The sequence below is a fragment of the Guillardia theta genome (assembly GCF_000315625.1).
Source record: "Guillardia theta CCMP2712 unplaced genomic scaffold GUITHscaffold_8, whole genome shotgun sequence".
NCBI lineage: Eukaryota > Cryptophyceae > Pyrenomonadales > Geminigeraceae > Guillardia > Guillardia theta.
In genome coordinates this window covers 112,608-133,797 of record NW_005434666.1, presented here as the reverse complement: position 1 = coordinate 133,797, position 21,190 = coordinate 112,608, and the positions used below count along the sequence as shown (strand labels likewise).

Here is a 21,190-nt window from a genome sequence, read left to right as displayed (position 1 = left end):
AGGGAGAGGAGAGGGAGGGAGGGAGAGGGAGAGGGAGAGGGAGAGGAGAGGGAACAAGACAGCAGGCGGCTGGTACCATGAGGAAGGAGACGTTATGCTGCCCCTGCGTCAGGGGTTGAACCTCCACATGCGCGTTGAGCTGGTCTGGCATGGCCCCTGTGAACTGGTCGTCTGATGTGAAGATACGGTTGCCGAAAGGGTCGTAAGCCTGCACGAGGAAAGGCGCAAACTTCCCGCTGACGACTGTCAGCTGGAGGGAGGACACGACTCTACTGGAGTTGGGGCTGGCGGGAGCTGGGTTGACTTGCAGGGTGAAGGGACTATTGACCAGATGTTGGCCGCCAAGCTTGAGGCGGAGAGAGTACGTTCCTGCAATGGTCGAGGAGAACGAAGCGGAGAAAAGACCCCCTGTACACAGACTTAGATACCAGAAGGTGTGAGGTAGGAGGGAGGAGAGATTTAGACTCAAGTAGCGAGGAAGGAGGATGGAGGATGGAGGGAGCGAGGGATGGAGGAATGAAGAAGTGGAGTAGATTTTGTGCGAGAAGGGAGAAGCACGAGGGTAAGAAGTCTCAACTAGCAGCAAGTGCGGGGGAGGAGCAAGGAGGCAGGAGCAGAGTGAGAGGAGCAGAGTGAGAGTGGAGCAGAGTGAGAGGAGCAAGTACCTGACTCGTTCTTAACCTGTCCGATGATGAAGGGAGCAGATTGCCCAGGAGTCATGAGAGTCTGAGCATCCGGAGAAGGGCCGAGCAGAGAAAAGTCGAACAAGCTGATCTCAGCGTCCAGAGCTTTCACGATGCCCTGAAGAGCAGTTAGTGCGTCATGATGATGAGGTTGGTGATGAAGAGGTGAACGATGAAGAAGCAGAGGGGGAACGAGGCAGGGGACAGGAGTGGAGAGCTGGGCAGGGCAGGGCAGGGCAGGGCAGGGCAGGATGCAAGAACAACAGATGATATACCACGCGATCATTGTTGAATGCATCTCTTGTCAGGATGAGGAAGGTCGACTGATGCCCAGCAGTGGAGAGGGAGAGGGAGCTCCCAGCTGCAACCGAGTAGGAGGAGCAAGGGGAGGACGGAAGGACCTCCGCCCTGACGACGGACTGAGAAATGCTGCTGAAGTGAGCCTGACCGGACGCGTTCTTGGATCCGAGGAGGATTTCAAGGGAGTAGCTGCCGCTCACTGAGCCGACGAAGGAGACTGGGTACAGCCAGTTCGCAGACTGGCCGATGAATCCTCCCAGGCTGTCTATGTTGGTGGCGTCCAGCAAGGTGGCAGAGGAACAGCCTGCTCCGTCGAGGAAGCAGAGGATATTGTTGAAGACCTTGGGTTGGACAGAGGAGGAAGAAAAGGAGACGGAGTATCTGATCAGATTGAGTTCCCTCTTGTCTGTGATGTCGTTTCCGAACCTGATAGAGGCAAGTATGAGAGTGAGCAATGAAAACTCGGAGGATGGAGGGGAGGAGAGGAACAGAGGGTATGGAAAGTGATTAGGATAGCAGCAGGCGCATAAAGGAGAGCTACGGAGGAGAGTAGTGAAGGGCTGAGTACCTGTCTGCCAACCTCACATAGAGTGAAGCAGGAGTGACTTGCGAAGCTTCAGCACACAGCAGAACCTCCTCTCCGACAGCTTTCAGACTTCTGGTACAGGTCGCATCCCGGTCCCCTCGCTGCCCTCGCCTGCAGCCAGTGGAGTCGAGCAAGCAGGCGTAGCACTGAGAGCTTTCTATCGCCCCACTGAGGATGAGGGCCTGGAAAGGAGTGTTCTTGATGCTGTTGCCGTCCACATCGATGAATATCTGGTATCTGAAGACAACATCAATCTTTTACTGATGATGTAGGGCAAGAGGAGGAGGAGGAGGAGGAGGAGGAGGAGGAGGAGGAGGAGGAGGATAAAGGGGAAAAGGAAGAGAGATCGCAAGAATAAGTCATCAACATATCATCTCACCCGCCAGAGACAGTTGTTGTATATGACACCATGTAATAGCCATCTTCAAGATCAGCAACGCTTCCCCTTATTGAGTACGGAAACATCTGCGAGCTGACGTTGACGGAGATGTTTGCGGCAAACCCTCCTCTCTTGAGAACGTTACCGTACCTTGACGGAAGACCGTCAGCCCAAAAATATACCAGCATAATTCATATGGACAATCCATATCAACATGGAATGAAATGTCACATGTACGATGATACACAAACAAGCAACACAGGCAGGCTCGATCGCAAAGACACAGATCAGCGCGACCATCACCTGTCGAACGTCTGCAAGGGAAACCGATTGGTGTACTGCTGGGGAACGAAGTCTCCGTTCACCATGGCGTCCACGAACCCTTGGCTGGCATCGAAACTCTCGCCCGAGCTCAGCTTGTTCACCACACTGGTGTAGACGTTGCCGATGGGACCAGCAAAGATGGAGATGTTGATCTTGGTTGAGGCGATCGACTGTCCGAGGATGCTCAGCAGTGGTGCGTAGCTTCCAGCGTTGGTCATCGACAGAGAGACGACACAGACTTGATCGGAGGTGCCGACGAAGGCGGTGGAGGCTAAGGGAGGGGAGGGAGTGTGAGCAAAGGGAGAATCTCAAGTCGACAAGGTACCGGAGAACGACGAGCCTGAGGTCGGTGAAGTGAAAGAGAATCCGTTGAGTCTGATCGAAGTACAGTTCCTCTCGTTGCCGTACTGATCTGACTCGTGCAGATTCAAGTTCAAAGGAACCCCAGCAAGAGACTGGGCAAGGCTGTCAGTTCATGGGCCTTGACAGCAGGATGCAAGCTCACCGAGGCCGTGATGGGGTCGACGGCAACGAAGCCTGGAAGCGTGTCTGTGTTGGGCTGGATGGTGATGTTGTACGGGCTAGAGCCGATTGTGCTCCCTCCGGTGTAATCGCCGACAAGGTTGAGGGAGACAGAGTACGTCCCAGCGATGGTGAGCGTAAAGGTGACAGAGCACGAACCTGCTGTCTGCTGGCGGGTGATGCCGCAGGAGCCGGCAGAACTGCTGGAAGTGTCAACGGCGGCTGCTCACAAACCTCGTCTACCAGCACCTGTCACTGCATTGGGCTCGGTTGCTCGTTGCCCTCTCCAGCGGGCCCTCAGCTGCGAAGAAGAAGTTGACTCCTCCGTCTGTTCTCTGGTTCCCATACTGATCGACAGCCTGAATCACCATCCCTGCCTGCTTTCCCGCCATCGTGGAGGTCAGCGCAGTCCCCTGCATTGATCGCCGTGCTTAGGAGGAGGAATCGAAGAAGGAGTTCGGCTTACGGTAACGATGCATTGCTGCCCGCTGATTATCGCGGGGATGACGGAGATGCTGAATGGAGTTCCTTGCAGCTCCGTCCCGTTGCCCATGATAAGCACGCTGTACTGTGCTGCAAGGGTAAGCAGAAACGAGACGCCCATTTGCCCTCCTGCTGTACTCTCGGAGGAGATGACGGCCTGCCCGCACCGTATCATTCCTCTCCCTCCTCTCGTACTCTCTCCTTACCTGCGTGACCCCACCTCGCGCTACAGAGAGCGAGTAGTCAGCATGCACGCTAGAGGAGATGAGATTTCCAAAGGTGTCCCGAGCAAAAACAGGGACCACAATGTTGATTCCAGCCGTGGCAAGGGACACGGGGGAGATGGAAAATTTGTTGATGTCAGGATTGCCGGGCAGGTATTCAAACTGAAAATAAGGTCAAGGCAGGGACTCCCAAGCACACCTTGCTTTATTTCCGCACCTTGGGCGAGATCACTCTTGTAGAAGTTCCCGAAGATACTGAAATGCTTAAGGTGTAACTTCCGGAGAGTGTGCTTCTGAACGAGATTTGATACTTCCCATTGCCCACGTAAGCTGCGTTCCCTTGAAGCGTCGCAGAGGTGAACAGAACGGACAACTGAGAGCTAGAAACATCATTCCCAAACTGATCTCGACTCTGTAGGGAACTGCAAAACGTGCAAAGGTGAGGAAACGCAGGAGCACAGAGAGGTTGAGATTGCTTACAAGGTCACTGTGCTGTTGACCACTGCACTAGAAACCAAGTCTTGCAGGATGGCTTGAGTCAGATCCTCTGCCGCTGCTGTGACTGTCAAAGGGTACGGTGAGTTGGTGACGTCCTGTTGATTCAACTTGCACGTGATGTTGAAAAATCCCTTTGTATTCAGACCGTTTCCCCATAGCAACTGAAAATACGATGGCGCATTTTTGATGTAACTCACTTCAGCCCGCTGCCCACCAATGTATGCGTCCACCAAGTTCGGATCACATGTTGAACCACAACTTGATGTGAAAGCATCGGAAAGCCTTAGTATCATTGTGAAAGGATCCCCTGCAACTGTTGAGACATCTGTCTGGTTGCAAGTATTGATTTGCGTAGTCAAGCATGTTTGGCAGGAGGTGAGAACAATCTGCTCGAAGATGAACAGAAGGAGGAGGGAGACCCGCGTCATGTGTAACACCTTTCTGTGATTGGTGGATGTTTTCATGTCAAGAAAAGAACGACCATTTCCGTGCTTTGCAGCACGCGCATGAATTTGATATAAAAGGTCCAAAAACGTGCTTTGAATATCCGAATGATAGTTTGTTGCCTTTTGGATAAGATGAGACCTGCGTAAGAATATCGAAATCAGTCAAATTGAAGGAAGCGTCTCTGCGTCAGTAATCGAGTCCAAGCTGCATCAAGCGTCGCAATTTCAAGAGATAAGAATGATATGTATCGACACGTCATGTTGTAAACCTGTTCTGATTCTAAGATTCATTCTGCGCTCAATCGCTCATCGACCCTGCTGTGCTCCATGATCAACTATTTCTTTCGCCAACGCATGAAACTTCAAGCATTCGCGTCCTCTTCCTTCCTAAGTCATAGTAACCTTACATCTCAAGTCCTAGTCTGATTCTATCTCCTTGCCTGTCTCTCTATCTTCGCACTTCATCCCTCTACCTCCAACATCAAGCGAGTGCATTGAAGTCGGCTTGTTGAACCCCCACCCCCTGGATTTTGTCAAAACTATCTGAGCTTATCACCCTCACTCCTCGAAAGTTCACGATGACATAGACACCGGTCTTGATACCACAAACTACCCTACCTTTTACAAGACCGTGGTCTGACCACGTACCTCCTACCCCTCCGATCGAGTCATCCCCGTCGACCCCCACCCCCTCCAACAATGGAGAGCACCGTCCAACACCCCATCCCCTCAGTGTTCCAGTGACTCCTTCGGGTCCTAGGAACCTTTGATTACTAGCTATCCTTCCTAGGGCCTGATGTGCCTATCCTAACCGTGTCCTTTATTAGTTTAATTACAACATTTTACATCGAAAGGATGGTACAGTTTAAACTATTTTAGATCATAAAAGGAGTTTTGTGAAGGAGATAGGGTAACGGACCGGGAACCACCCCAACCTGACCCTACGCCCACTGTACCCTATGAAAGACTCCAAACCACCCCCATGGAGTGATTTCTCTTCTGGCAAATTATCCGGGGGTGATGCTCTACCCCTACCCCTTACCAACAGCACTTCTTGGACGGCAACCCATTGATGGCTGCTTTGACAACCGGGTACTAGAGGAGCTTTGCCCACCTAGTACCCTCCATAAACGATGAACGTTGATTTTTACAACATCAGGTCAACTTTTTGCCGAACGTTCCCAGAAGTTGCGGGATTCAGCATGACCCCCTACCCCCCTCTCTGTGTGTCAAGTAACGGGTGGGCGCGAGGTAAACTTGAACTTGCCCGGGCCAGTATCATCTAAGTTCATCAGGCCCGGCACTGCACTGATGCCGCCTGTCCGGCCACCCGGCCCGGCCGGGGTCCCGGCATTTTGATGAGTAAAATTTGAGACCCTAGGCCCGTTGTTGAGTAAAATTAGGATCAGCTGCCGAACTCGATTGGACGCATCGGGAGGGAGAAAAATAGCTTGCGGGAGAGAGAGAGAGAGAGAGGAGGGAGGATTCTTGGGTAGAAGAACCGAGAGCAAGAACGAAAATGAGCTCGAGAAGGAGGTAGGGGGATACAAGGGAGAGCGGACGTCCCTCCGCTCGCTTCTCTCTCGTCTCACAACGACAGAGAGTCTAATGTCACAGACCATTACCCGCGACAAGAGGATGCAAAAATATTCGATGGCGCTTGATCTCAGGAAGCTGATAGTGTTATGTAGAGACTTAGCGTGACATTTTGATATTCTTCGATGAAGTTCCCAGCATTACTTCTATGGTTGATTGGGTCATGTTGTGCCCCTCTGCGTGTATCCGCATGGAGAGTTTGTTTGCAGCTAAGAATGGTGCCAAGCATCCATACATCTCGTACACCTAGATATGCTTTGCTGGCTCCCAAGATCAGCCATTTCTCGGGATTTTCGAAAACCTCAAGGTCGGCGCTAGCAAGGTTTCAGCTACGAGCAGCAGCAGCGACAGGGGAAGAGGGCGAGTCGGAGGGAGGGAGGGAGCTTGCTCCAGTAGATGCAGCATTGCTGATGAAAGCTTTGCAAGACGAACAAGCCCTGCTTGCTCACGCACGATCCAACAGAACGGAGTTCATCAAGATCATCCGTGAGATTCGGTCAGAGGAAGAGGTTCCGTCAAGGGATAAGTCAGGGGATCCAGTGTCTCTGGAGTCTTTGAAGCAAGGTTACTTGGATGTGATCAAGTCAGAGATAACAAGCTTCGACGCCTCCGACCTGTCACTGCTCTTCATGATACTGTTTGAGAACGACATGTCGAGTACTGGCATGCGGCAATTGATCATCAATCGTCTGCGAGCTCTCTGCCTGAGATATGTTGAGCTCGGAGACGATGAGAGGTTGGAGAAGTCCAGCATGTTCGATGCTCGTAGCTTAGCGACGTTGGTCCACACCCTCAGTAAATGCAACGGTTTCACCAGCAACGTTGCGAAGATGTTGGAGCCTGTGGGTTCTGCTAGACCATGGTCCCTGTTTGAATCTTTTTCCAAACTAGGTGTTGCTGGACATCAGGGATTACAACCCCATACAAGTTGGTCTGATCCTCCACGTTTACAGGAAACGATCCTGCCCTGTAAATTGCCCTACAAATGACGCGGATTCTAACAGTCGGAACAAAATTCGGTCTTCAAGCGTGTTCAATCATCTCATTGATCGACTTTTGGCCTGCAACAAAGGTGATGAGTGTGTTTTTGAGAAAGACAGAATCCTTGTGATGGTTCTTCTTGCAGAATCATTCGACGCTCAGGCAGTTTCAAATATTGTTAACTCTTTGGCCAATTTGAACCTGAAAGATCAAAGGCTCCTCACCTTGTTGATTGAGGTCTGTGCGTGAATTCAATCTCCATCATTGTTGCAGAAGATCTGAGCGCTGCACACAGGTATCAATAAGCTTTCCAACAACAAACATGACCAGTCAGTCCATCTCGACTATTGCAAGTTCTTACGCAAAGCTTGGCCTGATTGACCGAAGTCACTTTGAACATCTTGCAAGCTGTGTAATGTCGATTTCCTCGTCTTCCTTCTCCCTCAAGGTGCTTGCTATCGATCCTGCCTTCTACGAATCATCCTCTTTATCAGGAGTTGATGGAGTGCACCTCGTCCTTCCTCCGTTGCGAGTCGCTTGCGCCTGCTGTCTTCCGCTATCTGCTCCTGGCGATCGAAAACCACGAGATGTCCGAGATGTCTGCTAGATCGCTCTCGACCCATGTCTGCTGTTGTTGTGCCCCTTTCACTGCGAGATGACTTTTTTTGAAGTGCCGCAGCATGGTGAAGCTCAAGCATCTGGGAGGGAACAAAATAATCAAGAAAATGAAAGCAGCAGTTGTCAATTCAAGCTTGGACCCTTACTCGCTGTCCTCATTCGGTATATGATCCATCTAACACGTCACATGTGTCTAAGGGTATTCTCAGCTATTTCCTTCCTGCAAGCAGGAGTTCTTGATACAGAACTCTGGAGGCACATGGAACAGGATTTCATCCGTCACCTCGACGATGCCATCTCAACCAACAAGCCGCCAAGAGGACGAGAGACAAGTTCAACCTTCTCTGCGCTGGCCAAGAGTGGGCAATGCTCGCTTGAGGCTGTCAAGAAGCTCGAGACTTGCATGCGAGCGTTCGCGTTCTCCTGGGTCTCCTCGCAAGACCTTGCCTCCATCATGAGCGCAATCGCTCGGCTTACCGCCAAGGTGGAGGACGGGTTTCAGTCAGACTTGCACCGACACCTCCTGGCCCTCTGCGACTCTGGCAAGCTCTCTCCTGACGTAAGTTTTCTTGCCCTCGTAACGAGGATGACCGGCTGGCAGGAGGCAATCATCATAGGAGGTGCGATTGCGAAGCTCAGAATGATTGAGAAGGAGTCAGTGGAGAAGCTTAGCAAGATCATCCATGGGAGCGACCGGTCAAGATTGCAGGTCGTGCAAATTCTCAGCCTGAACACGATGATCAACGGTCTGAAATCCCATCCGGACTCCTCCTCGGTCGCCTCTTCAGTGCACAGGTTCCTTGTAACTCAGTCCTTTGGCACTTCCTGAGAGGCTCTGTGAAAGGATTGAAGATGTGGTGATGTCGTGGGTTGAGAAGGGGAAGATGAAAGACGTTTCTCTCGAGCTCGGGTGCAAGCTGCTTGCTTCCTTCGCGCACGGGCAAGAGGTTGGAGGCGGAGCTGATGAGGAGGAGGACAAGCTTCGGAGGATCAGGGCTGTCACCGACCTGCTGTTGGCGCGCATCACGACATTGTTGAACGAATGGTAAGATGATTTGATTTTCGCAAGGGACTTGATTCATCTTGCTCCTGGTCATTCGTGTCTTCTTGCCAGGTGGGAGGATGGTGAGGAGGGCGGCAAGAGGACGAGCCTCCAGGGAGGAGGAGGAGGAGCGGTGTCAAAGAGGGACATGGCAGGCACGATAGTGCTGGTTTCTCAAGCTCTTGCCCGTGCGAATGTTAGAGATGAAAACATGTGCGATTTCATCCTCCTCCGACCTCATCTCACCCTGGATCGACAGATGGAGGCTGACGGTCAAGTTGTACCGAAATCTGCCTGCGGAACAGAAGCATCCAACGTTGTTCATTCCCGTGTACTGTGCTGATCCCCTAACTTGAATCGCAGCTCCTTGGCCTCAGTCTTGGAAAGTATGGCCAGGGTGGATCTCAAGGATGAAAGGTTTTTGCTAGAAGCGAGCAAGACGTTTCAGTCAGAGATTGTTGGGAGGTCACAATGTCTTGATTGTTCCCTTCCCCCTTTCATCAAGTTCGGTTCTAAATGATTCCTGATGTCTCTTTGCTATCTTTCACCTGGATGCCTGCCTATCCTACTCTCCTCCCTCCTCCCTCCTCCCTCCCTCCTCCAGCTGTCTTCTCTTTCCCCCATCCTTTCCTTCACTTCCTCCTCAAAGCTGCCTTTTCGCGCATGATTCTTGCCCAACAGAAACATCTTGTCGGACCTCAACAGGTCGAAACGGAGCTTGTGGGATGCAGATTCCAAGACTATCTCCTCTCTCATCACCTCGTTCATCCGCCTCCAATTCTTCGACCAGAATCTCTTCCAGCACATCTCCAAGGTCGTCCAGCAGCTCGACCTCGACGAGCTGAGCCCACAGGGTGAGCCCTTGCCATGGCCGTTGCCCGGCTTCGAGCACCGACTGCTGACCCTCTCCTCCTTGCTCTGCTCTGCCGCGGCAGAGGTCTCGATGCTCCTCAACGCGTTCTTGCGAGTGGACATGCTCAGCAACGACATACTTCAGTTCCTCAGGTCTGCCAACTCCCTCAGCTGAGCTTTCACCGTAACCCGCGATGCAGCTCCGCGGTTCAGTCGCAGCAGGCGGCAGGCTCCTACAGCATCCAATGCGTGTCCTCCCTGTTCAGAGATTTCTCTAGGTCCTCGCATTCATCCTCCGTATCCCCTCGGGAGCTCTATTGACAGGCGCGGCAGGGCAGGGCTGGAGGATATGGAACTGTACCAGCACCTCAAGCGCCTCCTCCTGCTCTTGAATCCTCGAGAGCTGAATGAATTTCATGCTGCTTCGATTTCGAGCGCAATGGTGCAGGTGAAGATGGAAACTTGCTTCTTGCTCACCTGATCGGAATCACCTCCCGCCAGCTCCGATGGCGAGACGAGGAGATTTGGGGTCACATGAGCGCTGCATTGAGGAAGAGGCCCGAGCGACAGATCGATCCTCAGGTGACGAGAGTGAAGAGCCTTTGAAAGTGAGATGATGGAGAGGTCGGAGACAAGAGATGCGCAAAGGTAGATAGGAAGGAAATGCAGCGGCAGTCGATTTGAAGTAGAATAGGCGAGGATAGCATGGAGAGGGAATAGAGACATTGTCGGCTGAGGCTCAAAACTGCTAGGCTGCAGCAAGCTTGCTTCGTGCTCAAGCCTTCCTGTACATCGAAGATGCTGCACTGCTGGATAGAAACCTTGGAAGGGTTATAAGTCAGGATCACTCTATTTTCAGCTCGCAGGTGATTCGACCTGTTGTCTGCCCCTCTTGTTCCCTCCTGACTCCTCACTGACCTCTGTGTTACTTCGCTCTCAACTCCTTTCCTCCTTTTTCTCGGTCCTTCTCTCCTTCTCTCCTTTAATCCTCTTGCAAAATCGTTCCTTGTCTGCTACATTTTCAGCGTTACATGACTCGTGGACAGTATGTTGCCTTGTTTGCTTGGAGTGTAGCAGTTTTGAGTCCATTTCTCCCTCCCAATTCCTCAAGCATCATCAAGTGGATTTTGCATGCAGTCATAGCTCGGAGGACAAAGTTGGACGCTCCTGCAAAGGCCCAGGTTACTCCTCCTCCTCATTCGTGCGTCTCCCTCTGATCTTTCAAATTCCATGGCCCCTTCTATCGTCTTCTCCTCGAAATGCCGGGAGGCTGACATGGCTTTCAGATTCATCAGTTCCTCATCATCAACCCAGTTGACGAGCAGGAGGGGTTCGACAAAAAGCTAATAGACCAGCTCAAGGAAGATTGCTTCAAGGTGACGTATCCTAAATTCCTGCACAGCCTCACCCTCTCCCTTGTCTTTCGAATACTTGTTTCTCAACTCTCTCCTTTACTACTCCGCTTCCCCTGCTCGCTTTCCTTCTCTCTTGCTTCTCTCCTTCCCTACTCCCCTCCTTCCCCTCGGCCAGTCCCATGCTCTCTCATCATGGCAGCAGAGCTTCAAGGAATCCAGCGAGGAGGTCTCGCTCTCGTCGACCCAACAGGCCAACATGAGCAGCGTGTTGAGAAGCATGGGCTACCAGGTGCTCGATGAGCGTGTGGACAACAAGACCGGATATTCCCTTGACTGCTGGATACCGCAAGCAAACATCATTGTCGAATTCGACGGACCTTCACACTTCTGTGCGCTCCTCCTCTCCTCCTCCTCTCCTCCTCCTCCTCTCACCCTCCTCTCACCCTCCTCTCCAGGTCAAGGCTCGCAGCTTCCTCTCGGGAGCACGAGAATCAAGAGACGCGCCCTGAGATCGGCAGGCTACCGGCTCGTCTCCATCAACTATTGGGACTGGCAGCAGGATGCCTCCATGGAGTACAAGCAGGAGCTTCTCGCCCGTTCACTGGAGCAGGCGGATGTGGAAGTTGAAGAGTAGTTTGTTTCCCTTCCTCTTCCTCTCCCTCTTCCTCTTCTCCATCTCCTAATGCTCCTTCTGCATTTCTCTACCATCCTCCTCCCGACTCCTGCTTCCCCGCCCCCTCCCAAACACACACTGGGACTGTCTCGCTTTCTGGCTGTTTTTGTAATTCGAACATGATCATTCGCTCGACTGGCGTGGAGCTCTTACCGGAGCATCCCAAGGCCCATGAGTTGTATACGTTCCATTCCATGACTGTCCTTTCTGGTGTCCTCCTGGTTTTCCCTCCTTTGCAGCATCCAGAAGTTCCTAATGCAACAACTCTTCAGCTCCTGGACAAGAACACAAGGTTTTGCATGCAATCAACAAGCAGGCGACCAGGGACACACGACAAAAGTTCTATCACGCATGAACGACAAGTCACAGCATGTTTTCATGAGCTTGCCTGGAGTGCCTTCTTGTTCTGATCCGTCACTTCTTGCAAGTACTTGTACCGTTCACTCAAATCTTCTGGAGGGGCAGGAGTACCACACCATAGGTGGCGAGTGACAAATGCAAGCACTGGGAGAGTGCCGAACTTGAGCGTGTTGTGAATGAGATGCGGGCTCTTCCAAAAGCTTCTCTGGGCCATTTGAGAACGGAAGTGCTGTCGAAGGGGAAGGGGTTTTATGCACCACTCCAAGCTAGGATGAGAAGAGTCGGATGAGGGAGGGGACACAAGACGGCACGAGCCTTGCAGACACAACAGATCAGCGAGGGAAGCGAGGGAAGCGAGGGAAGCTCCAGAGGGAAGCGAGGGAAGCGAAGGAAGCGAAGGCAAGAGGAGGAGCAGAAAGCGGAGGAGCGAGTAGTGCAAGAGGTGCTTGAGTGAAGCACGATGTTGTCGAAGACAGGGTGGGGGTCCCAAATAGAGGGGTAGGGGGTATCAACTACCTACCCTTTATCAAGTATATCACAGTCAAAATAGGGGTATCATAAAACTTATGGTGGGTGTCGATGATTAAAGAATTGAGGGTCAAATACCATTCGTCACAACCGTTTCTGACGCAACCGTCGTGGACCGGACCGGGCCCCCGGCGCGGCCCGGGCCGCGCCCCCGACCGGAGCCTTGCCCCACTTTCAGTGTCCAACTGTGACCTGGGCTGGTGACTCGGACCTGACCGTACTCGGCGGCTGGTCAAGGATGATGCGTTGCGCTTTCTGTGGTGGTTGGCGGATCGCTCGGCGAACAAGGAAACGGCAGCGCTGGATGGTCTCTCGGCCTCGCAAGACGTCTCAGGTGATCCGACTTGTAAACGCATCCGGTCGAGGATCTTTTGTCAGCTCAAGGCCTCCCTGTCCTTCGGTGCGATCATCGCAGGTGCGGTCCGGTATGCCAGTGCGTCTCATTCCTTCGGCGGCGGCCGCAGCGACATCGCTGGCATGGCGGCGCTGGGGGATTGTCCAGCGCGCAGTTAAGTGAAGGTATGAGTTAAGTTTGGGGGACAGCAGTTGGCAGGATTGGGTTTGGTTCTCGCTGTCTTTTCTCTTCTCGCCGTTTGGCCTGTGCGACAGTGTCAGGGTCAAGCCTCCTCGTCTCTCCTGATTGTCCTCGTACTGATCTTTCGGCCAGGTTCCTGGTCGGCAGACGGTGAGGGCGGGCCCCGGTCACCTGACTCAGTGACCGTACGATACCCCGGGGGGCCCGGCCTGCTGTTCGAAACTGATTAAGCTAATGAATTATTCAAAAATTCTTCTTCGGGGGGGGTAGTAGGTCCCTCTTGTCAGGCTACAAGTCGCGATCCCTCACGCCAAGTGACTGTAGAGACTGAGAGAACCAGGAGAACTAGGAAGAGGAAGAGGAGGAAGAGGAAGAGGAAGGGGAAGAAGAGGAGGAAGAGGAGGAGGAAGAGGAAGAGGAGGAGGAAGAGGAAGAGGAGGAAGAGGAAGAGGAAGAGGAGGACGGGAGGACAAGCAGGTGCAGGAACGAACAGACTTGAGGGAGGAAGGTGAAGGAAGGTGCTGGTGAGCCACAAGACTCGGGCCACGGGACACTGGAAGGCGATGCTTGAGGGTGTGCGAGCAGAGACTCGAAGCTAGAGATCAAAGGACAACACCACGAGAGTCTCCCATGCCTCTCACGGAAGCAAACAAGTCATGCTGACCCGGCTTCATACAATGTAGCGCTCGAGCATGTTACCTGGAGATCTCAAGTTCGAGGCTGTTTGATTCCCACTGTCAAACTGTCTCATGGCGCTCTCCCGCGCCAGACGGAGCCTCTTCCTTCAATTTCTACTTTCCTTTATTCTTTCTCGCAACGCCTCCATATGCACAGCAAGCTCGACAACTAATTCCAACAGCTCTCTGTTTGCTTTAGCACCCTTTCAATCCAACTCAGCATGGTACGAGGAGTTAGTGGCAGCGACGCAGAGTCGATGGTAGCTACTCCCTTATGCGCATGTGCCGCTGACGATGTCCCTCCTCTCTCAGGCCTGCTTCCTACTACCAAGGGCAGCAGCCACCTTCCTACTCGGATGCCTCTGCACTTGCGATCTCTGCCCAAAATTATCAACAAGCGATCAAGGACCTTTTGAAGAGCCCGAAAGGAGGGAGGTACTCCTCTGAGAGCGGCTCATGGCACTGGAACAGTCCTGCAACAGGTCGGTGCTTCCCCTTACTAGCCATGTCTCGGCTGAGATGGCTCCTGAGCAGGAGGAGTTGTCCTCACCGTCTTCGGGATCGGATTCGGGTATGCCCCCTCGCCCTGTACAGCAGCCGAGCTGTCCTCCACTCCCTGTCAAAGCTCAGGTCCAGCAGTTTGTTCTCTCTCTCCTATACCTTTCTCTATGCTCCACCCTTGTCTCTTCTCTCACACCTCTCACACTCTGGTAGGATCCCCTCCTTGCCTCTACGTCGATGCCTCGCTGGGCCAGACGAAGGGGCAGAACGTGACATGGACGTCGGATTCATCTCTGACTCTGATCAGCGCTCCTGGCTTGTCTTATGACCTCACAGTGAATGTAACGGCAGGACGATGCATGGACGTAAGTTGCAGCAGCAGCAAGATTTCTTTGTGATGCTTTCGTAGGTGAGGAGCCTTGCAAACTATTTCTCCTACGATGCTCCATATGAGTCTCAAATCTCCCCGGCAAACGCAGCTCCCTACGGCCTGTCAGCGATGACTGTGTTTGGAAAGAACTTTGGGACGTTTCCCTCAACGACTGTAGACGTCATGATAGGGGACAGCAAGTGCATCTACTCCTCCTGGGTCTCAGACTCTACTGTGGTGTGCAATGCAGTCCCGAGAGGGACTGGGTCAGCGCACAACGTGAGAGTAGACCTGAACAGACAGCCTCTTGCTGCTGCCGGAAGGCGAAGCGAGAACCCAAAGGGCCTGGCAAACGCCTTCTCCTACGACAAGCCAGAGGTGTATGGCATCTCCCCGAACAACGGACCTCCGGGAGGTTTTGAGGCCGTCACGATCCTTGGAAGAAACTTCGGATGGGGCTCAGACTTCAATCCGATACTGATGTCGCAATGCGACTACTACATACACGGTGTGTTGCTGTTGTTGTAGAAGCGCCACCCTTTCCCGTCTCATCACTGACTTGCATCGCAGACGGAGAGTACATCCTCTTCGATGAGCAGCAGCCGTCGCAGTGCATCACGGGTTTCAACATCCCCGGGTCAGGGAGGTTCTACGTGGGTCAAGAGATCGGCTCTGCTCCTGTCAACATCACCTGGTGGAGCATCCTTCCTTTCAGCCTCGCCCATGACCCCATCGCATGTGCCAAGGCTGAGTTCAGACGGAGTGTGCTCAACGCGGGGGATGCTGCTGCTGTGAAGCTTGCCTGTAGAGACATCAGCGACCGGAGCATCCCCAGGTCAAACTCGTTCGTGGTGAACCAGTGTCCCTCAAGCGTCTCGAGCAGCGGCGAGGTGACGTACGTGCCCTGCCCTGCCCATGTCGTCTCCGGGTATGTCAAGGATGGGGTGAGCTGCGAAACAAAAGCATCTTCCGGCACATCCACGTTGTTTGAAGCCAACCAGATCTTCGCCAACGCGTATCTGTGCAAGATGACTCCGAAGCAATCTTGTCCCGCCTGTCAAGGGACTGGCTGTTGCAACAACCCGGGGACTTTCGGGGCCTCCATCGCTCACTCGCAGTGCATAACGCTCAGGTGGGTGTCGGACTCTAGTCTTGTCTGCAGGACTCCTCCTGGCATCGGCGCGGCCCACACGGTCACGTTGGCGTTGGATGACACGGCTGGTAGTCAGATCGCGCAGCTGAGCAACGCCTTCTCGTTCGACGCGCCTACCATCACGTCTGCCTCCCCCGTCCTGTCGCCAACCACCGGCAACCTCCGCATCACAGCCTTCGGGCGCAACTTCGGCACCTTGGAGTGCAACAGCACCTGGTGCAGCAGGGACAGGAGCATGTTCGTCTCCTCATCGGAAATCAAGTCTGTCAAGCTCAGCGCGCAGCAGTCTGCATGCTCGGCTACCGAGTGGTTGTCTGACTCAGTCGTTGTCTGCACGACCTCCCCGGGTCTCGGCGCCTCGAGAGCCCTGCAGCTGACGGTCGGAACCACCTTCGCAGCATGGAATGGCTCTGGAATCTCTTTCGCAGCTCCTGCCATATCCTCGCTGCACCCCGCGAGCGCGCGAGCGGTAGGAGAGAGCTCGATCACCATCTATGGCCTCGGCTTCGGAGCATGGGACTCGTCAGCGCGAGCAAGACTGGGCGACACTGCGTGTGTTGCCTCCACCTGGACCTCCGACTCCTCCCTCGTCTGCCGTGCCCCAGCTGGGGTGAGATCGGCGGTGTGTGGCGAAGAAGGATGCGGAGTCGTCGTTGCTACAGTGGTCGGGCAGGCAGGCTACGCGTCAGGGATCTTCTCATACAAGGCTCCAGCCATCACGAGCCTCCGCCCTTTCAACGGCCCAACGACTGGAGGCTCCCGCATGACCATCCTCGGCGAAAACTTCGGTACCACCGCAGCTTATGAGCATGTCGCTCAGATCGGAGCCACATCCTGCCGGCAGCTGACGTGGACCAGCGACTCGAGCATATCGTGTACGGTACAAGCTGGGAACTCCAGGAAGCTGCCGACGACCTTGTCTCTAGCGAAGAAAGGAGTAGTCGCTTCGAATGCCAGCGTGGCCTTCTCTTACGATCGTCCTTACATCGCTCAAGTGTCTGTTTCTAACATCCCAAGCACAGGAAACATTGACATCACGATCAAGGGTCAGAACTTCGGCAGCACCAATGACCCTCTGGCCAGCTCGTCCAACGCAGACGTCAACGCGCTCGCCCTAGTGGGCCACACGGCTTGCGCTTCCACCACATGGCTCTCAGACTCTCAGCTCATCTGCAAGATCTCCTCCGGGACGTCCGGCCCCGGGGTTGGGGGTCAGATCCCCCTGCAGGTGGTCCGAGGGCAGCAGTCGGGAGTGTACATGAGGGAGTTGGGGTACTTCCCCCCTCAAGTGTTGTACCCCTCTGACGTCAACGGGCCGGCGATGGGGGAAAACACCATCACCATCATCGGGAACCACTATGGAGTTCACGACTACTCCCCCAAGGCCTCTGTTGGTGACAGCTCCTGCTCGGCTACCCGGTGGCTGGTAAGTTTGCGGTCAGTCTGGAGGTGATCTCTCGAGTGACGAGACTGCCAGTCGAACTCAGCTGTCTCCTGTGTTGTTCCAAGATGCACAACATTCTTAGCTGGGGCAAACTTGAACCTCCCTGTCGCGGTAGGATACCCCTCCTCCCTCCTCCCTCCTCCCTCCCCCCTCTTCTCTCCTCCCTCCTCCCTCCTTCCTTGTCTTCTCCCTCCTCCCTGACATCCAATACCTTTCATAATCGATCCTCATCCTCGATACCTCGCGCGAGCTCTAGTGACGCTCATGACCCTCTCCCGCAGGTGCAGGTGGGCTCTGGGGACATGCCAGAAACGTATCAGTCAGGATCAGTCGACAGCTACACGTACGACCTGCCCTTTAGCCCCTCCTTCGTTGTCCAGCAGTCCGAGTGGGACGTGGCAGTCTTTGGGGGATCCCTGCTGCTGGTACCCCTCCCCTCCTGCTCGTCTTGCCCTCTAACTCCTGAGCAGGCATCCCTCCTCATCGCCGCTTGCCACATCTACTCCCTCAAGCGCTGGACCCCACGACTCCCGAGCCTGCCCAGTCAGTACGCCCGTCTGAAGAACCGGCACATGTTCGAAGTGCCGGAGAGCAGGAAGGCCCCGGCCATTGAGGGCTTGTCGGAGTCAGAGTCAGAGGCCGGTGACTCCCTCCCTCCTCCCCTTGCTGCCGTATGAACGCATTGAATCGCAGAGACTGAGAGGGACCAGGAGCAAGGGCCACACGAGGACGCGGAGGAGGAAGGCTTGATGGTCGAGCAGCCTTGCACGTGAGGTGGCTGACTGTCGAGACAGGATCTCGAGGCGTTGGAGCATCATCCTTTGCAGAGGGAGCGAGACGAAGACGTGAGATACCTGCGGGATGGACGAGAGCGTTGTGAACGACTTGAGCAGGAGGAGATCTCGGAGGAGTCGGAGGAGGAGCAGCTGGGTGAGGTTGGGGTGATTGAACCTGAGATCGTCTCTGTCAAGACCCCAGCTCCCAAGAAGGGTATGAGACACGGCAAGAAGCCGCAAAGGACGAGGTGAGCGATCTCAGCCTCTACTGAGTCTGCCTGACAGCCCTGATGCAGCTCGAGCGATCAAGATCAAGAGTATGCCCTTTAGGTCTGAGCCGAGCAAGAGTTTTATTCTTTCCTGCGTGAGCCTCTCCTCCTCCTCTCCTCTTCAGTCCTTTGGAGATTTTCAGCCACGAGCATTGTCAAAGACATTGATGTCTCGCGCGTCATTCAGCTCCTCAACAGACTTTCACAGGCAGGCAGAGCAAGAGAGCAATCGGTGGCTCAGTTTAGGCTGCCATGACTCCGAGAGATCGAAGGGACTCGTCGATGTCGAAGTGATCGGCCACGCCCAGATCGCGATGCGCAAAGACAACCTGAGCAGGGCATGAGGGGAGATAGCAAGTGAAGCATCTGAGTGAATGGAGAAAACAAACATATCATGAAAACGAGCAGACAGAACAGGTCCATCATTGCAACTCGATGGTCGTACCTTGTTGTTCTGCAAAGCAAAAGCGCCTCCCAGTTGCATGACGCCGTCCAAATCCTCCGTGGAGAAGGCCTTGCCCGAGACAAGCCCGACGGGGGAGAACTGACACATGGTGAGTCAGTCGGAAGCAGAGTAGAAGCTAACAGTGTTGGGAGGTAGGAGGACGAAGGAAGAGGAGAGAAGAGGGGAATGGGGAAAGAGGATGAGGGTGGGGAGAGGAGACGGGAGGAGAGAGAAGAGGAGGGAGGGCAGGGGAGAGGGTGGAGAAGGTGGAGAAGGTGAGGGATGGGAGAGAAGAGGAGAGGGGAGGAAGAAAAGGAGGGAGGGGAGGGGTCCGAGCAGTCGAGTTGAAACACAGGCAGGATCATACCTTGGTGTAGTTCTTGGTGGCAGTAGACATTTCTTTCAGCCCCTCCCTTCCTCTCTCCGCAATCCTCCGTAGAATGAGAGTTCCGGTCTGGAAAGCTCCATTCTCGAAGCCGAACTTGGAAAGAAACTCCAGAGCCTTGAGCAAGACAAGTCAGACCGATCACCATCCTCCTGCTCGCCGCCACCTGGTAGGAGGAGAGAGACGGGTCGCAGTACAAGTACTCCGCGGGAAGCGACTCCGCTGCTGCGATGAACTCCTGCAGCTTTGTGGGGCTTGCGACAGTGACGACAACAAGTTCTACACCATTCTCCTTCATGATGTCCAACTTCTTGTTCAACTGAGCTGCAAGCTCCCAACAGAAAGGTCAGCCAGCATGGCGCATGAAGACCACCAGCGCCTTGTTCGCCCCCACCCTTTCCATGATGTTGATCTCTTTAGCCTCAGGAGCGGCAGAAATCACATTCAGACCAGGCAGCACGGCATTGAACACATCATAGTTTCCTTCCTTCGCTGCATCCCATAGTCGTGGTGGCGCAGTCAGCGAGCCTTGCACGCTTTGAAGTCCACTCCTACCCTTCGCTGAGCACAAACTCCGAGGAGCAGGGCAAGTGACTGCCGCAGTCTTGCGCAAGTTCAGGGCTCGAGGCGTCTGCACAGGCGCGAGCATGAAGCAAGAGGCCATGTTCGCCAGAGATAAACAGAGGAGGAGCGGTACTAGCAGAGCCAGCCCGCTCGTCGCTGCGCGCGGCCCCGCCATGGCGGCAGGCCTTTATGACTGAAACGCGAACCCGCTCTCTATATTATTAGATGATGCAAGTGGGTGGGGTATCAAGTATTAAAAGAAGGGGTAGTAGAAGCTATATTATGAGGGTGGGTAGTGAAAAAATGGGGGTGGTGGCGATGGTGAGACGAATGAACTTCGTGAGGAGCCTGAAGGAAGGGGGAGGGAGGAGGGAGGAGGGAGGAGGGAGGAGGGAGGAGGGAGGAGGGAGGAGGGAGGAAGGAAGGAGGGAGGAAGGGAGGGGTTGTAGAAGCAAGAAGGATTGAAGGAGGTGTACAGGCAGGCAAGGAATCTTCTAAGGGTGATTATATCAGAGAAATTCATATGAACCCAAAAAACGATCGAGCAAACACAAAAAACGAAAACATTCACTGCCCCGAATCCCCGAATAACTGAATACAGGGAGACAAAGTGCACATTGAGAAGATCAGTGTGTTCCCCTGTTACGAATTGTTCACCATCACACGTTCCCCTCCCTCATCTCTGCTCTCAGGCCATGGACTCCAGAGGTTGGCGAGGTTGAGCTCTCGACATTCGACCGCAGGGGCAATGCATGCGAACAAAGACGAGGAAGTTGACGAGATACTTGTAGATGTAGTCCCACATGTTCCTCCAAGACTTCGATTCTTTCGAGCTTCCTATCGGTTTCTTCCCTTCTCGCCTTGAAAGTAAGATGTACAACCTGGTCCCTTCGTCTCACGAGAGCATTGGTCTCTATGGCACTGCAAACCAAATCCATCAGAGAAAATAGTTCCATTCGACTCAATGATCCAGAGCCTTGACCAGTCAAGTACGATACAGAGAAAAAGTACGCTTTCGCTTAAACTTAACACCGCCTCTTGCTAGTTTTCTGCTTACTTCTACGCTCTCTTGTTTGGCAACCACTCTTACCCTCGCACTACAAACTAGGGCAACTTGGATCTCTCTGCCCCTCATCCTCCCTATTGGTCTCGTGCCCCACCTAGATGAATTTACCAAGTGAAGATTGTACTGGCACTAAAACCTCCCTCAACATTCCTTTCCCTCAATCGTCATCTTCCACTTCGTCTTCTTCTTCTTGAATTGAGGGCTAACTAAAGATCGTCAGTCTCAGTGAATCGTCATTGTGATCCTCAAACTGCAAACTCCTTCCTTCCCGCCATTCCTCTTCTCCTTCCCCTCCCCGACTTGCGGCCATTGGCACAACGTCAACCACCGGTCTGTATCCGCTCAGATCTCTTGGAGTGAAAGGGGTGGGGTATTGGATTGGTACAATCTGGGTAGTACAGTAATGAAGGATCCAGGGTGGGGTGGTGGTGCAATGTACACCGGTACTAGTGATATGATTTGAAGGGGTATATCAAGAAGGGGTAGTAGCTATTAGTGACTTATCTCCATGACGGGTAGTCAAGGTAGGGGTACTTTAAAGGTTTCTTTGGGGGG

The 21,190-nt window shown here is 53.7% G+C and overlaps 3 protein-coding genes across 3 annotated transcripts in view; 1 reads left to right on the top strand and 2 right to left on the bottom strand.

Moving 5' to 3' along the window:
- The window catches only part of GUITHDRAFT_101615 (hypothetical protein), a gene marked incomplete at both ends in the record, with an annotated part of 6,738 nt that extends 2,919 nt beyond the window's left edge, over positions 1–3,819 (bottom strand). Inside the window, 13 exons of the mRNA XM_005839366.1 lie at positions 77–408; positions 666–801; positions 959–1,409; positions 1,552–1,806; positions 1,949–2,098; positions 2,276–2,543; positions 2,598–2,727; positions 2,778–2,994; positions 3,044–3,207; positions 3,261–3,434; positions 3,484–3,663; positions 3,719–3,756; positions 3,813–3,819. Coding sequence (XP_005839423.1) covers positions 77–408; positions 666–801; positions 959–1,409; positions 1,552–1,806; positions 1,949–2,098; positions 2,276–2,543; positions 2,598–2,727; positions 2,778–2,994; positions 3,044–3,207; positions 3,261–3,434; positions 3,484–3,663; positions 3,719–3,756; positions 3,813–3,819 — 2,502 coding nt within the window. The remainder of the gene's footprint in view (positions 1–76; positions 409–665; positions 802–958; positions 1,410–1,551; positions 1,807–1,948; positions 2,099–2,275; positions 2,544–2,597; positions 2,728–2,777; positions 2,995–3,043; positions 3,208–3,260; positions 3,435–3,483; positions 3,664–3,718; positions 3,757–3,812) is intronic.
- Positions 3,820–14,118: 10,299 nt separating this feature from the next.
- On the top strand, positions 14,119–18,236 carry GUITHDRAFT_101613 (hypothetical protein; the record flags this gene model as incomplete). Its single annotated transcript, XM_005839365.1, has 11 exons — positions 14,119–14,233; positions 14,377–14,528; positions 14,573–15,041; positions 15,104–17,112; positions 17,164–17,241; positions 17,412–17,555; positions 17,601–17,772; positions 17,824–17,882; positions 17,925–17,975; positions 18,024–18,154; positions 18,203–18,236. 11 exons carry the CDS (start codon positions 14,119–14,121, stop codon positions 18,234–18,236), a joined length of 3,414 nt encoding a protein of 1,137 aa, XP_005839422.1.
- A 181-nt stretch (positions 18,237–18,417) lies between these two features.
- GUITHDRAFT_133530 (hypothetical protein) lies at positions 18,418–19,744 on the bottom strand (the record flags this gene model as incomplete). The annotated part of the gene is made up of 4 exons (XM_005839364.1): positions 18,418–18,504; positions 18,621–18,719; positions 19,172–19,336; positions 19,379–19,744. 4 exons carry the CDS (start codon positions 19,742–19,744, stop codon positions 18,418–18,420), a joined length of 717 nt encoding a protein of 238 aa, XP_005839421.1.
- Positions 19,745–21,190: the final 1,446 nt, after the last annotated feature.